The following is a 14,092-nucleotide window of genomic DNA, read 5'->3' as shown; positions in this document are numbered from 1 at the left end:
CACTTAAAAAAAAGGTTACCCATTTAGAGAGAGAGTGAGCACACAAGCAGGGGGGCAGAGGGAGAGGGAGAGAATCCCAAGCAGACTCCCTGGGAGATCATGACCTGGGCCAAAACCAAGAGTTGGCCACTTAATTGACTGAGCCACCCAGGTGCCCCTGAAACTTAATTTTTTTTAAAAAAAGATTTTATTTGACAGACAGATCACAAGTAGGCAGAGAGGCAGGCATAGAGAGAGAGGAGGAAGCAGGCTCCCTGCTGAGCAGAGAGCCCAACTCGGGGCTTGATCCCAGGACCCTGAGATCATGACCTGAGCTGAAGGCAAAGGCTTAACCCACTGAGTCACCCAGGCATCCCTGAAACTTAATTTTTTAAAAAATATTTATTTGTTTATTTATTTGACAGACAGAAATCACAAATAGGCAGAGAGGCAGGCAGAGAGGCAGGCAGAGAGGAGGAAGCAGGCTCTCTGCTGAGCAGAGAGCCCAACTCGGGGCTTGATCCCAGGACCCTGAGATCATGACCTGAGCTGAAGGCAGAGGCATTAACCCACTTAGCCACCCAGGTGCCCCTGAAACTTAATTTTTAAATATTTCCTGTGATCATAAGGCCCTAGAAGTTAAAATACTTTTCTTCTGGATAGAGTTCTCATAATAACTGTTAGTAGTACAAAATTATAGTAGACATTGTTAGTACAGCTTTGCTTAATATAGCTTTGCCACAGTATAGCAAAGATTTCACACATTGTGATAATTAATATTAAATACAAACCGAATTGTAAATGCATCTCTTAATGAGAAGAATGGATGGTCCTTGGGGCCTTGATTAAAGGAGGCTTTGAGGGATGCCTGGGTGACTCAGTCAGTTAAGTGTCTGCGTTCAGCTCAGGTCATGATCCCAAGGGTCCTGGGATCGAGTCCCACCTCAGGCTCCCTGCTGAGCAGGGAGCCTGCTTCCCCTTCTCCCACTCCCTCTGCTTGTGTTCTATCTCTCCCTCTGACAAATAAATAAAAATCTTTAAAAAAATATAAAGGAGGCTTTGAGGCTACGAAGAATTTTAATTTGCTTCTAATTTTGTGCCCTGGAGGTAATAGAGGTTCTGGGTGAGACTGGGGGCATCGCTGGGGTGAAGTGGCAGAAGGGGAACAAGGCAGGCCAGGGGGAGGGAACACTGGCATGATAGTTTCACATGAGGCAGAGCAGTCAGAGGAAAGAGAACACATGTAGGCTGGGTAGCTAGGCAAGCTATTCTTTTAAAACTCCCTGTTTTGATGTGAAAGAGGTATGCCTTTAACCCCTGGCTGTGCCTGTGAGGACCCCTGGAGGTGTGCATCCTGGTTTGAAAATTGCCTTAGGGATAATGCAATGTCATGGCGACAGATCGATCAGAGCTGGAGGTGAAGCCCAACCAACTATCCTACTGACCACACCATGGGTGTGCTCTGGGGCTTGTTGCCTGACCTGTGCACGCTGCCATTTCCTCACCTGTACAAAGCATGGCTGTGAGGGTGGAGGAGGTCCTGGGTGTGAAGCCCCCAGATGGGGCTTGGCATCAGTGCCCGCCAGGTTCTCTCTGGCTCTGGGCTACGTCTTATCATAGACCGGAGCAGCTCCCAGGCCAGCCCCAGAACAAAGCTGCTGCAGTTGTTCCAGACTCTAATCTAAACCATGCTTGCTTCCTGCTATCTTGATTTCTACTTGCTCCAAGTTTCTGAGTTCAGTGAGGGAGCTGTCTGGTGCAGAGCTCAGTTAACAAATAATTTTGGTATTTCTCTTCATCTTGGGGGCATCAAAGGGGTATTTTTTCCCCACAGAGAAGCATATCTGAAGGCTCCGTCAAAACTATTTTCTTGAAGTGAGGGGATAAAAGCCCTCAGACAGGAAAAAGGGAGAGAGACAGACAGCCTGGTTCCCGCAGAGAATTTATTGAGGGAGCCAAAACCAGTGAGAGGACGAAGGAGTCCTACTTCAACATCCCTCCTTGAAGCTGCTGGCCTCCAGCATGATGGAACAGTCTGGGAAGGAAGGGCCTGCCCTGTGTGGAGCCACGCGGAACCTCTCACACCACAGCCCGTCCCACCTCAAAGACTCAGACAGAGAGGGAGAAGACATAATTCCCCACCCCAGGAGGGTGCTGAGGACATGCCTTACTCATTCCACCCTACCCAAAAAGGCTAGAGCTCTAGCCTTAAGGACCTCTAGAAGAATGGCCAGAACACCTGGCCTGCTGACTGGCCAGTCCAATCCTCAACACGAAGGCCAGGGCAATGGGCCTGGCTGACAGCTCAGTTCAGGCCTGACCCCAGGCATCTACTCTAGGAGCTAACACTTAACATCCAAACATGATTAAAAACACTCGGGACAGTTCTCCTGCTGCCAAGGGCCACACCTCAGATTATGGCAGTTCTGCTGGACTCTGGCCAGAGATAGAGAACCAAGCCAACCTGGTGTGAGCACACGAGGAGACCACTCTGCTCCGCAGCGAGGATGTTCCAGGGCTCAGCAAGGGCCCCAAATCTGGGGCTTGTGCGTCTCCCCATCCAATGCCAGTGATTCCCCAAAGATCTCCCAGAAGGGAGAAAGGCAGGAAGAGGCAGAGAGCTTGTCAGAGGCTCACCCGTGGACGGGGCTGGAAAGCAGATCTACTGGGGTGAGGAAAAGGCTGTAGAGGGGTGGGGCACGGGGTCAGGGGCGCTGGGCGGTTCTTCAGCCTCTGGTAGGTCGTCCTGGAAGTACTCAGCCTGGCGGTACTGCCATAGACGCAGGTTCCCGTCCCACTGCAGGCCGAAGGCGGCAAGTAGTCAGGGGTGCTGCCCCTCCTGAGTCCGGGTCCCAGAAACGTGCTGGTCCCCCCACCCCCTACAACCTCACCGAACTGCTGACGATCTTTTCCTCAAAGGGGTGCCAACTGACGTCACGCACACAGGCCTTGTGGTTGGTCAGCTTCTTCACGATGTGACCGCTGAGGAGGTCGTACACTGCCCAGGGAAGGCCAGAGTGGAGAAGGGAAAGCCAGAGGACCTTCCAAGCACCCCTCATGGTTCCAGAGCTGCACTGCTTACCTCTCAGGCAACTTCCCCACTTTTGCAGGGGAGCAAAGCCCCCACCAGAAGATGCTCTAATTCCTCCACTTCTGTTCCCTTTCTCCCTACATCGGTCTGAGTGTGTGGTCTAGCAGAGTTTGGGTATCTCTCCCTGGCCCTTAGCTAAACATCACAGGGTCTACAGCTAAGAAAACGAAATGTGGCTTTAAAGCTCTTTACATCGGTTTTTGGAGAAAGCCACAAGACACGGAAGGCATAGCAGAAGTGAACAATGGGCTGAGAGGTCCAGACCTGCTCTTCCTCATCAGGATGGGGGTGCATCTTTCTCCCTGAGGGGGGCTCTATCCGGGTGCCCCCCTAGGTACCGCACCGGCTGAGGCTCCATATGGCCGGAGGTGTGTTTGTGTGTCTTTCTGTACACACCTCCTCCTTTAGTGGCCGCACGTCCTTTACTCGGAGCTGCTGTCCTTTTGTTCCTGTCCTCCTCTACCTTTCATCTGCCATCTCTTTCCTTCCTTGACTGGCTACAAAACACAGTGAAGTGCATTTCTGGTAAGCTATTATATTTACTGACTAGGACTCTAGGTTCCCTTTCTTAATTTAAAATGCTGATGAATACAAGGTTTTCTATTTCTCTGTTGAAGCCCAATCTGCTGCGAGCTCAATTAAATGTCACTCATAGTCACCAATGGGATTTTTAAGGCAGTCTCTGGTGGTTAGAAGTAAAATGCCAGAGAAACACTTGTGCCTGTTCCTGGGCCCCCTGTTCTGACATGAACCTTACCGACCACTTTGCCAGTCGAGCAGCCGCTGTAGATGAACCGCTGACCGGTGCTATGGGTGGGGGAGAATCGGCAGCGGATGAGGGTGTGAAGCACCCCGTGGCCCCGGTAGGTCATCAAGGAGCTGTCCCCTGGGAGCTTCAGTTTCCGCCAGGCTGGGTAGCAATGCATGGAGAGCCCTAGGTTAGGGAGCCTGGACTCTCCCGTACCATTAGTACTGAGCAAAGACTAATGCTCACCAACCACCTTTTCAATCCCCAGCGGGTGGCTCTTTCCCCACCTAATATTCCCCAAGATGGCTCTGCTGGTTGTGAAGATACTGAAACACTTTTGTCTTGGTTCTGAGTGATCCCCGGCACCCAGCCCTAGGAACCCCCCACTTTCCCCACCATTAGACAAACGAAGAGTTAACGCCTGGTGAGGTGGCACAGTGGGGGGTGGAGACCCCAAGGCTACAGTCATATCCATTGTGTCCAGGCCAGGCCTTACCAGGGGTTAGCTATGTAAACTGCCACCCCTGACTCTTTACTCTCCAGATCTTAGGTTCCACTTTCTCTGCTCACCTTTTTTGGGCACCTGCTGCCAGCGGTAGTCCCAGTTTTGCTGTGTGGCAGCCTGCCGCGAGGCCTCCATGCCTTCCCGACTAGAAAAGCGTCGGATGTCCCAGAGCTTGATGGTCTGGTCTTTGGAGTTGGAGATGAGATAACGGGCATCACCCTGTGAATCCCCAGATGGATACCCAGGTGTTAGAGCTTGCGAACACCAGTGTCTGTCCATGTAGGTTTGCTTCTCCAGGTGAGGGGTAAGAATGCCAGTCTTTTGACTTAGCTTGCCTCTTTATTCATTAAGGCGAGCTTGCCACTGGTTTTCTACCATAGAACCAACCCTCTGGCTAGGTTTGCCCTTCTTTGCCCAGGGTACTGGCTGGGCCTCCCAGTCAATCCTGGATTAATCGTTTTTCCTTCTGCAGAAAGCCCTGCCCTGCTCCTTGAGGCCTTGTGAATACAGAAGGATCTCGTGTTCCCAGGGTTAAGCCCCTTCCCTAAACTCCAGCTCTTGCAAACCTGAATAAGGAGCTTGGGGACTTCCCACACCCAGCCCCCTTGACAGGCTCCTGGACGACTGTAACCTGGCTACGCAGGTCTGCTTCCCAGCCCACCTTGCTGTCAATGAAGGTGATGCCATCCTGGTGTCCAGCCAGCGCACCCACAGGCTTGGGGTCATCCTCCCGCATGGTGCGTCGATCCCACACTTTGCAGATGGCATCATCGCCCCCAGAGAACAAGATCTGGGAGCTTATGTCAGCAAAGGCCACTGCATTCACGTCATCCTCATGGGACTCAATCTAGGGAAGCAGGAAGCCAGAATACCTAGGACCTCTCTCTCTAGGTCTTCTCCTAGGCCACCGAGCAGGAGGCAGAGGCTCTAAGTCTCAGAAGCAATACCTGAAGGGTGCGCCGGTTCTGTTCTCGATCAAAGACATAGAGGCAGCCATCATTGGCCCTGAAAGGGAAGGGGTGAGAGGGGTCTGGAGCCGGAACTGAGAGAACCAGTGCTACATGTGCTCTGGACAGTCCCTGTTGCAAAGTCTCGCTGAGGGGCAAGCCCTGGTCTTCTTTCACGCAGGAGGCGAGACTAAAGTTAGCTATGTCTGCAAGGAGGTTTGAGACCTTCCATCTCGTGCTGGGGAAAGAGTGAGTAAGAGGTGAAGTAGCTTGTAATTGCTGATCTTGGGAAAGGGCTGGCTGTTCTCTGTAGCTGCCTGGATAGTAGTGTCCAGTACAGTCTCTGCAGGAGCAGAGCAGGTCTCTGGGAGAACTCCTAGCTCACGGATCAAGGGCTCCGTCCCCTACCATACTCACCCTCCTAGGACTTCCCGTCCATCGGAGGAGACAGCAATGGAAAAGACTGCAAAGCGACGCTCGTCTGGCCTGAAAAGAGCAAAAGGGGAGCCGAGTCAAGAGGACCTCCCTCAGCCTCTGTTCCTCTACACAGAATTGAACGAGGGTTGTTAAGGCGTACTTCAGAGGGGAAAATGAAGTCTTGCCAACACATCCCAGAATGTGGATCCCCTCCGTGAGCACCCTGAAATAATCCTACAACCACCTGACAAGGATGGGTGCTTCCCTCCCAGGAATCCACACAGAGACACTTGCAACCAGTGTACTTTTTCCTCTAAGCAGGGGTTCCAGTTCAAGAGGTCTACTCCTCCAGGAGCCTTCCCTGAGAAGTTTCTAACGGGCAGTACCTTAGGTCCAGGGCGGTGTGTGTGTCTCCCTCCCCATAGATGTTGCAGATATGAACTAAGAGAGGCAAGAGAAACAAGAAATCTTTCAGGGCTGGGGGAAGGAGGGCAGAAGTGGAGCTAGGCAGGAGATGGAACAAAGGATGAGGGTGTTGGACCGTGGGGGTGACCTTCCCAGGAGAAGGCATGGAGTCTGGGCACAGAGCACAGGGGCGTTTGGAGACCTGGGGTCCCGGGCTGGAGAGCCAGTGGAAGTCTGGGGCATACTCACTGTAATCAGACCAGCTGGAGTACAGGAAGTGGTTCCCATCAGGGGTGAAGGCTACATCCAAGACGCTCCAGCCTACGTCCCGGGCCTTGATGCTCTTGAATTTATGGAAGCGGCCATACCGGCAGTCATACAGTCGGATTGTTTGGTCTGGGTAAATGGGGATCAGGCAGAATTAGGGAACCCCCTCCTTACAGCCTCTCTATATCTGACCTCACTTCCACTGTACGTCTGTGGAATCTTCCCTTGATCGTGGGAAACATGTTCTGGCTAAGCAGACTTAACCCAGGGTCTGAGTTCCCCGGATCTGGAGCTTTCTAGCCTCAGTCGGGGTTATGTTTCTTGCGCCACGGCACTTGGTAGGACCAGGGTCTGGTACCTTGGCAAGCAGACATGAAGATCTGACCATCTTTGCTGTAGATGCCGCAGAAAGCCTTCTGAGAGTAGGTATCAGTGAAGCCCAGATCATTGGGCAGGAAGCTGGGAAAGCAGAGGGAAAGTGAAGGTAAAGGGAGCTGAGGGTGAAGTTGGTCCTGGTTAGCAGAATCCTAACAGAACTGGGTGTGAGTGCAAGGAAGACTTCCCTTTTGGCTTGGGGTATGATTCCTTCTCTTTCATTCATTCAATCCTCAATTTCTATACTCCTCCAGTTTGTTTTCTCTCAAGCTTCGACCCCATTCGACCTAACTTCAATATCCCTGAGGATCCTCTCACACCTGTCCCTTCAAAGTTTAGGGGATAAGACCTATCTGGCCCTTAGAGTCTCTCCACCAAGCCCCATACTCACTGAGACATCATTCGAGACCGTTCTCCAAGGGAGAAGCTTCCCCGGTGGCAGAGGCCCCGTTCTCTCTAAAGGAAGGGATTGGGGAATATTGCTAGCAGAAACAGAGGGCCACTTCAGCCGCACCAAACCCCCTCCTCCAAAGATAGTGCTCTTGCTACAGAAATGGACACCCCACACACTAGTAAGTCCCACCAAACTCCAATGCAGGCTGGCTAAGCACTCTCCAGCTCCAGCACTCGAGGCTTCCTTGGAGGGCTTACTTCCCTCTCCTCTGGGGTAGGCAGAACTTCTGGCTACCTCGAGAGGCCTGCTGCCAGGCTGGTTGGAGGTGGAGAGGCCTACCTGGTGCAGCATCTGAGGAAAGCTGTGCTCCTGGGCTGCCCGCCTAAGCCCCAGCTGCCCTGTGGCCAACTCCACTTGGGTCTTGATCTCATTGCACTCCAGCTCCCGGGTGTCAGGGGTTGCATCCACTGTGAGTACCAAGCAGAAATTCCACCCTAGGTCTTCCAGCCCCAGAACTGTGCTCCAGCCCACTCGATGCAGCTGAAGAGACTGGGGCTGCAAAGACGCTCTCATTCCCTGAATTATCTCATCTTCTTTCTACTTCACCTACTGTTCTTGTAATAAAACAGAAAAAGGGTTTTCCAATGAAAGTATTCCAATGTTAAGGTCTCAGTTGGCCTTTCCTCTTACCGGGTGGGTTGTATCGGTCCCCAAGACGACCATCCCAAGCACTGTCATGCTCTTCCTCCGAGTCCGAGAGGGCCTGGATGAGCTGTAAATTTGCTGCACCACCGCCCTGCACCAACCTCACTTGGCCTCTGTGGAAAAATGCCCATGATAAAAGGGAGGATCCCTTCCCCAAACCAACCAAATTCAGAGTCAATGGCTACTGAGCTCTTAGACCACCTGCTACTCAAACCCTCACACTGTCTCTGTTTTGAAGTTTGCAGCTGACTAGACCTTGGCTGTTGTTTTCAGTCTCCTAAAAGACACCATAGGAAACGAATCTTCATGCTTACAGCAGGAGTAGAGAACTCCAACATTCCATGGGGGTTGACAGACCTACTCAGCTACTTCCTAGAGAGCTAAAATTCCTGAGAGCATTTCCTTCCGAACCTCTGCCTGAGCAGTCTGGCACAGAACACAGTATTCTGAAGGGATTCCCAGGCTTGTCTTCTCCCCCAGGAGCCACAGCTGGGAAACAGAGCCAAGTGGTACACCTTTCCAGTCAATTACCGGTGGTGGTCACTTTCCTCAAAGCATTCTTTCCTCAAGAACAGGATTAGAGTTAGGTTAATTTAAACTTGTTTTTCAAGTAAATCCACATGGCCTAATATCACATGTCCGTAACTTCTCCAAAGTTCAACACCCACCTCCCCAGCTCTTCTCTTTACCCCTCACATCACACCTTTTCCATCAGGGTAACGTTTTTATTTTTTTATTTACTTGGGAAATAGATTACACTTGCATAGTCTTAGCTAGAGAGGCGGCCCCCCTAAACACAAACACAAAAGCAAATTGCCTTCGTGACCCTCCCTAATTAAGAACTACTCTTATTGGGTTCTGAACTGAGTGCCATGAGTGTCCAGAAGGAAAGTTCAAACAGAACAGCCGGTCTGAGCTAATCCCATTCCCTAGCCTCTGTAACCTCCCTGCCTGGAGTTGGGACCAAGGGACTGTGGTGGTCCCTGGTGGGGACACATCAGAGGGTAAGTTACCTGCGGAGGAGATAGGCCAGTACCTGGGCCAGATCCACATCTTCATCCTCCTCTTCTTCTTCCTCGCTCCGACGTAGGCTAGCCCCTCTTCGGGGCAAGCCCTCGGAGGGGTCTCCGGACCCAGTTCCTGCACTGCTGCTGTTCCGTGATCCCATCTTCTGGTCACAGCATCATTAGGTCCTGTGCAGGGACTCCTCCTGTCACCTCCTTGGGTTTGGTGAAAGCAAAGCCTGCTCTAGAAACACCAGGGACTCCCGAGATAGAGCGGTAGCTATCTCTAGGAGTGCGACCCTTCCTAGGGACTGAAATCCCTTCACAGTAGCCTGTGACAACTCCCAAGGCTTCAGGAACACAAACCTTCCCCAATCCTGTGAAGCAAGAAAAATCAGAGTGAAGCCTAGGGCGCTACCCTAGCTCACCAATGAGAATCCTTTGAAGAGGAATTTCTCAGTTTTCTACCTCAAACTCACCTATCAAAGTCCCTGGAGGGGTGGGTGGGTGAATTTCCAGGTAACCTCTCTGGCCGGCCAATCAAAACCCCTCGCGGAAGAAAGCGTCTCATTAGCTTATCTTATCTAACCAATCAGAAGCCTTAGGGCTCTGAGACCCCCCGACGCCCCCCCTTACCGACCAATCAGAGCACTCCTTTGCGAAAGCCGGCAGCAGCGACAACCAATGAGGTTAGAATTCGGCCTAACACCCCCTCCTTTCTCGCCCCACGCCCACGTGGTGTGCCGGGGGTGTGTACGCCAAGTGGGGGAGGCAGGGAGGAAGCCAAGAAGCCCCTCCCACTGAAGCCGGCGGTTACTGCCCCGCGCGAGACCACCCACCAGCCAGGAGCGGTCGCAGGACCCGCAGCGGCGCGAGGCCTTGTTTACACCGACGGAGGCCGCAGCGCTGGCCAACCGCTCCTCCGTCACGCGCCTCCTTCGTCATGCATCTCCTGGCTTCCCGGCCGGAGGACTGCGGACGTCACGCGTTGCCCCTGACAACTCCGCCCCCTTGGCCCGCTAACTGGACAGCTGAACACAGTGATTGACAGATGGGCGGGAGAAAGTGCGTGAGGGATGGGAGGGGAGGAGAAAGCGCGCTACTGAGGAGGGGCGTTTGCTCCCTCTTGGGAGGAGTAAATGAGGAACCCGCAGCTTCCTGAATCGGAGACAACAGAACTAAGCTTAATAGGTGAGGGGCGGAGCTTACAAAAGAAACTGGTGGTTCGCTACCTGGAGGTGTCTTTAGCGAAGGATACAATTTGCCGTCGGCCCCTCAAGTTAGTTTGGCTTCGCAATTTCCAGACGATCTCTAAGGGCTTCCCTTTCTCCTAACCCTCTGCCCCCCCGGCTTCAGCCTTTTTCTTTTTCTTTTTTTTTTTTTTTTTGCTGGTTGCGGCTTCTGCCGGTTGGGCCCTAAGGGGTGACCGGCGCCTTTAGGGTGTTTTCACGTCACAGATGGGCAGTCCTCCACACCCTCCCTTCCAGGTTTAGCCTCCGGCAGCCTTGTTTTGTGGGGATTGCCCTTTCTAGACCACCCCTTAGCGTCTTTGGCAACTTTTTAGATGACATTTGGATTCCCTCCGGGGTCTTTGCAGACGCTCCCTAATACTCGAAGGGTCTTTAGGGGCCTTTCCGGTTCCGTCTGTTGTCCTTACGCCCCTGCGCTTTCCAGGATTTGCAGACCTTCCCTAGGCTCTCGGTCTCCCGCGGGCCTCTCATCTCCCCGCACCTTATACGGGGAGTGCACGAGTGCCGCCTCCTACTTGTCCTCCGGGTTTATGAATAACCCGCTGAGTCCAAGGCCGGGACATGCCACGTCTCGGGATCCTCTCCAAGGCTGGAGGTCGAGTGACCTCGCCGCGCCGGGTGCAAAGGCCCTGGGTCCAAGCTGCACCTCAGCGCCTCCAGTCCACACTCTCTTAGAAGTGTTGCGAGCTCTCCCAGAAGCCCCCTGAGGTCAGGGATGGGTGCGAGGGTTCTTAGATCCCGTGGGCCCTACTATCGCTCATTGTCCCTGGGAGGGCGAGGGTGTAGTCAGACTGGGGCGCTTCTCGGTCTCCAGACGCCTAGAGTCGAGCTTATCGTCTCTCGTCAGTAGAGGCGTCTTCATATGGGCGTGGGATCTGTACAGGGCTCTACGCTTAGAAGGGCCCCGTGCTTGGTTTAATGTCCTGCTGTCGCTGTCCGAAATTCTTAGTATTTGAACCAGCACCCCGCATTTTCATCTTGCTCTGGGCTCTACTAATTATGTAGTCTGTTCTGACGGTCACCCACCTCTAATGGTCAGGTAACTTACAGTCAATTTCCCTGTGACATCTGTTGAGACCTTAGGATTCTGTGGTTTCCGGGTTATCCACCCTGGAAAATCTGAAATCATTAAAACAAACAAAATCTTTCCCTCCTGTTTGTCCTTTAGATATAGTTCAAGTCTTATAGATTCTTTAGCTAATTCGTTGAAGTTGTTTTTACTGTCACTACCCCAAATCAAATTTTCATTACTTCTTGCCTCTCCTAGTTGATCTGCTGGAAAGATTTTTTCTCCAACCGCATTTAGTTCTTAACCTACAAGTGGTTCATTCTTGTTTATTGTTTCAAATACAGACTTCCTAACCTGGTTGTCTATTTTTTTTTTATCAGCCTCATTTTATATTATTTCTGCCAAGTAAATATGCCCATAAATTCTGTGCTGTTTCCACCTTTGCACCTTCCCAGGAGAATTTCTTATCTGGGGGAAACTTTGTCTTTATCAGTGGACTCCCTCATAACCCAGTGGTACCACTTCCAGGAATCTAGCTGGGACCTATATACTAAATCTAGCCTTAAGATTTATGTTCAACATAGCAATTAGTGATAAGAGTAAAACACTGGAAACAAATAGGCCCAATATACTACAATACAGGAGAATATTGGTTAAATAAATTATGGTTCATAATTGTTTGGAAGACAAACATATCAGAATGATTCAGTCTTCTTTTTTTATGGCATGGGAAATTGTGCAAGTTTCATTGGTAGGTTTTAAAAAGGGTGGTGGTGGGCACCTGGGTGGCTCAGTGGGTTGAGCCTCTGTCTTCAGCTCAGGTCATGATCTCAGGGTCCTGGCATCGAGCCCCACATCAGGCTCTCTGCTCAGTGGGGAGCCTGCTTCCTCCTCTCTCTCTGCCTGCCTCTCTGCTTACTCGTGATCTCTCTCTGTCAAATAAATAAATCTTAATAAATAAATAAAAATAAAAAAGGTGGTGGTCAGTTCTTCTGGTGGCATGTTGTGATGGATGCAAAAATAATATGGTTTCAATTCCCCATTAAAAAGGTCTAAAAGTATCCAGGTTCATTATATCATTAAACAAATAATAAAATGGGGAAGGCCTTGCATGAACTAATGACAAAGGTATAGTATGAACAGAGCATCAAATATACAGAGGTGTAGCATGGACAAAATTAATATATTTTGAGTACTTTAAGTTACACAAAAAAGGAACAAAAACTTCTGTGACATTCATCTCCTAAATTCCTTTTTTTTTAAATAATGCATTTTTTAATTTCCTCTTTCCACCTTTTCTTAGCCTCCTCTCTTCTTTAGCACTTACAAATCCAGTTTAAAACTGAAATAGAAATTCAGGCCTTTGAAATATAGAATTTGCGTATATATGTCATTGAATAAAACATTAAAAGTCATGGTGAATATTTTTAAAAATATGAAATTTTATGACCAAAATGAGTCTTAACATTAAGTCAAATGCTAAAGAATATACAATTTTATTTCTGGATCCACTGATTTTTTTTTTTAAGATTTTATTTATTTATTTGACCAATAGAGATCACAAGTAGGCAGAGAGGCAGGCAGAGAGAGAGAAGGAAGCAGGCTCCCCGCTGAGCAGAGAGCCCGATGCCGATGCCCAGGCACCCCCACTGATTGATTTTTGTATGTAAAAGATTTTTAAGCTTATGAACTTGATTGTCACCTGTGACTTATAATACTTTTTATTTTATTTCTTAAAGATTTTATTTATTTATTTATTTGAGGGGCACCTGACTCAGTGACTCAGTGGGTTAAGCCTTTGCCTTCAGCTCAGGTCATGATCTCAGGGTCCTGGGATCGAGCCCCATATCTGAGCCTGCTTCCCCCTCTCTCTCTGCCTGCTGCTTTGCCTGCTTGTGATCTCTCTCTGTCAAATATATAAAATCTTTAAAAGAAAATATTTTATTTATTTGACAGAGAGAGTGAGTGAGAGAGAGTGCACATGAGCATGGGCAGGAGGAGAGGGAGAAGCAGATTCCCCCTGCTGAGCAGGGCTCAGATCCAGGACCCTGGGATCATGACTTGAGCCACCTAGAGGCCCCTAAAATCCTCTTTTTTGTTGTTTGTTTGTTTATTTATTTATTTTGTATTTTTAACAACCTAGTTTATTTTGAATCTATAGATCACTGTAAGGTCAAAAATAATCTATACTTTGGGGGATGATGACAAAAATTCATCTGATCAATTTCAATAAGTTATCTAGCCTTTTTTTAATTTTTTTTTATTTTTAAAGATTTTATTTATTTATTTGACAGAGAGAGATCACAAGTAGTCAGAGAAGCAGGCAGAGAGAGAGGAGGATGCAGGCTCCCTGCTGAGCAGAGAGCCCGATGTGGGGCTCGATCCCAGGACCCCAGGATCATGACCTGAGCCAAAGGCGGAGGCTTTAACCCACTGAGCCACCCAGGCACCCCTATCTAGCCTTCTTTTATCCTTAAAGAATATGGGTACAGAAGGGTATTTTAGATGCTCACTATTTCATCATTAGACATTACAAGAACGTAGAAGATATTTTAAGAAATTAAATGACTTACTCGAGGTCTTAAAACTAATTTTATTCCTATCTCATAACTTAGAACAAAATGTATCCCAAATTATCAAAAAGATACAAAATAGAATTTGTTACTGAAATGCCATGTCAGTTGAATCTGTTTGATATCAAGCAGAAAATACAAACCAAAACATTAAGAAATATAGAACAAATTCAACTTTTAACAGTTATCTAGATCAACCTCTATGGAAAAATGATTCTATCAAAATTATGTCTATCATGTTTTTTTAATTGGAAATTCCACTGAACATCTGTAACATTTATAAGTAATAATAATACAAAATCATTCTAAAAGTAAAATTAAACTTTTCCTGCTTCAAAATTACAGTGTAATTCAAGTATTACACAATTTAAAATCCTCTTTAAATGTATATGAGTATTTCTTATGCTAAGATATAAATACTCA

The 14,092-nt window shown here is 49.3% G+C and overlaps 1 protein-coding gene across 3 annotated transcripts; it reads right to left on the bottom strand.

Moving 5' to 3' along the window:
- Positions 1-1,903: 1,903 nt before the first annotated feature.
- Positions 1,904-9,833, bottom strand: DCAF11 (DDB1 and CUL4 associated factor 11). 3 transcript variants are annotated; one of them, XM_046009241.1, is made up of 16 exons: positions 9,677-9,795; positions 9,317-9,386; positions 8,847-9,214; positions 7,819-7,946; positions 7,468-7,595; positions 7,126-7,190; positions 6,718-6,818; positions 6,342-6,488; positions 6,074-6,128; positions 5,688-5,756; positions 5,271-5,328; positions 4,985-5,170; positions 4,389-4,542; positions 3,828-3,980; positions 2,871-2,977; positions 1,904-2,776 (listed from the first exon to the last, which is right to left on the bottom strand). In XM_046009241.1, exons 3-16 carry the CDS (start codon positions 8,999-9,001, stop codon positions 2,642-2,644), a joined length of 1,641 nt encoding a protein of 546 aa, XP_045865197.1. In that variant the 5' UTR covers positions 9,002-9,214; positions 9,317-9,386; positions 9,677-9,795; the 3' UTR covers positions 1,904-2,641. The 3 variants fall into 3 exon arrangements, 2 of the variants coding, with proteins under 2 accessions (XP_045865197.1, XP_045865196.1); XM_046009240.1 differs by lacking the exon at positions 9,317-9,386 and having other exon boundaries at positions 8,870-9,053; positions 9,677-9,833; XR_006818773.1 differs by lacking the exons at positions 1,904-2,776; positions 9,317-9,386 and having other exon boundaries at positions 3,828-3,982; positions 4,390-4,542; positions 8,870-9,053; positions 9,677-9,833.
- Between the last annotated feature and the right edge of the window lie 4,259 nt (positions 9,834-14,092).

Source organism: Meles meles, chromosome 6 (assembly GCF_922984935.1).
Source record: "Meles meles chromosome 6, mMelMel3.1 paternal haplotype, whole genome shotgun sequence".
NCBI lineage: Eukaryota > Metazoa > Chordata > Mammalia > Carnivora > Mustelidae > Meles > Meles meles.
Note: the sequence above shows the minus strand (reverse complement) of the source record. Positions and strands in the feature narration are given on the sequence as shown.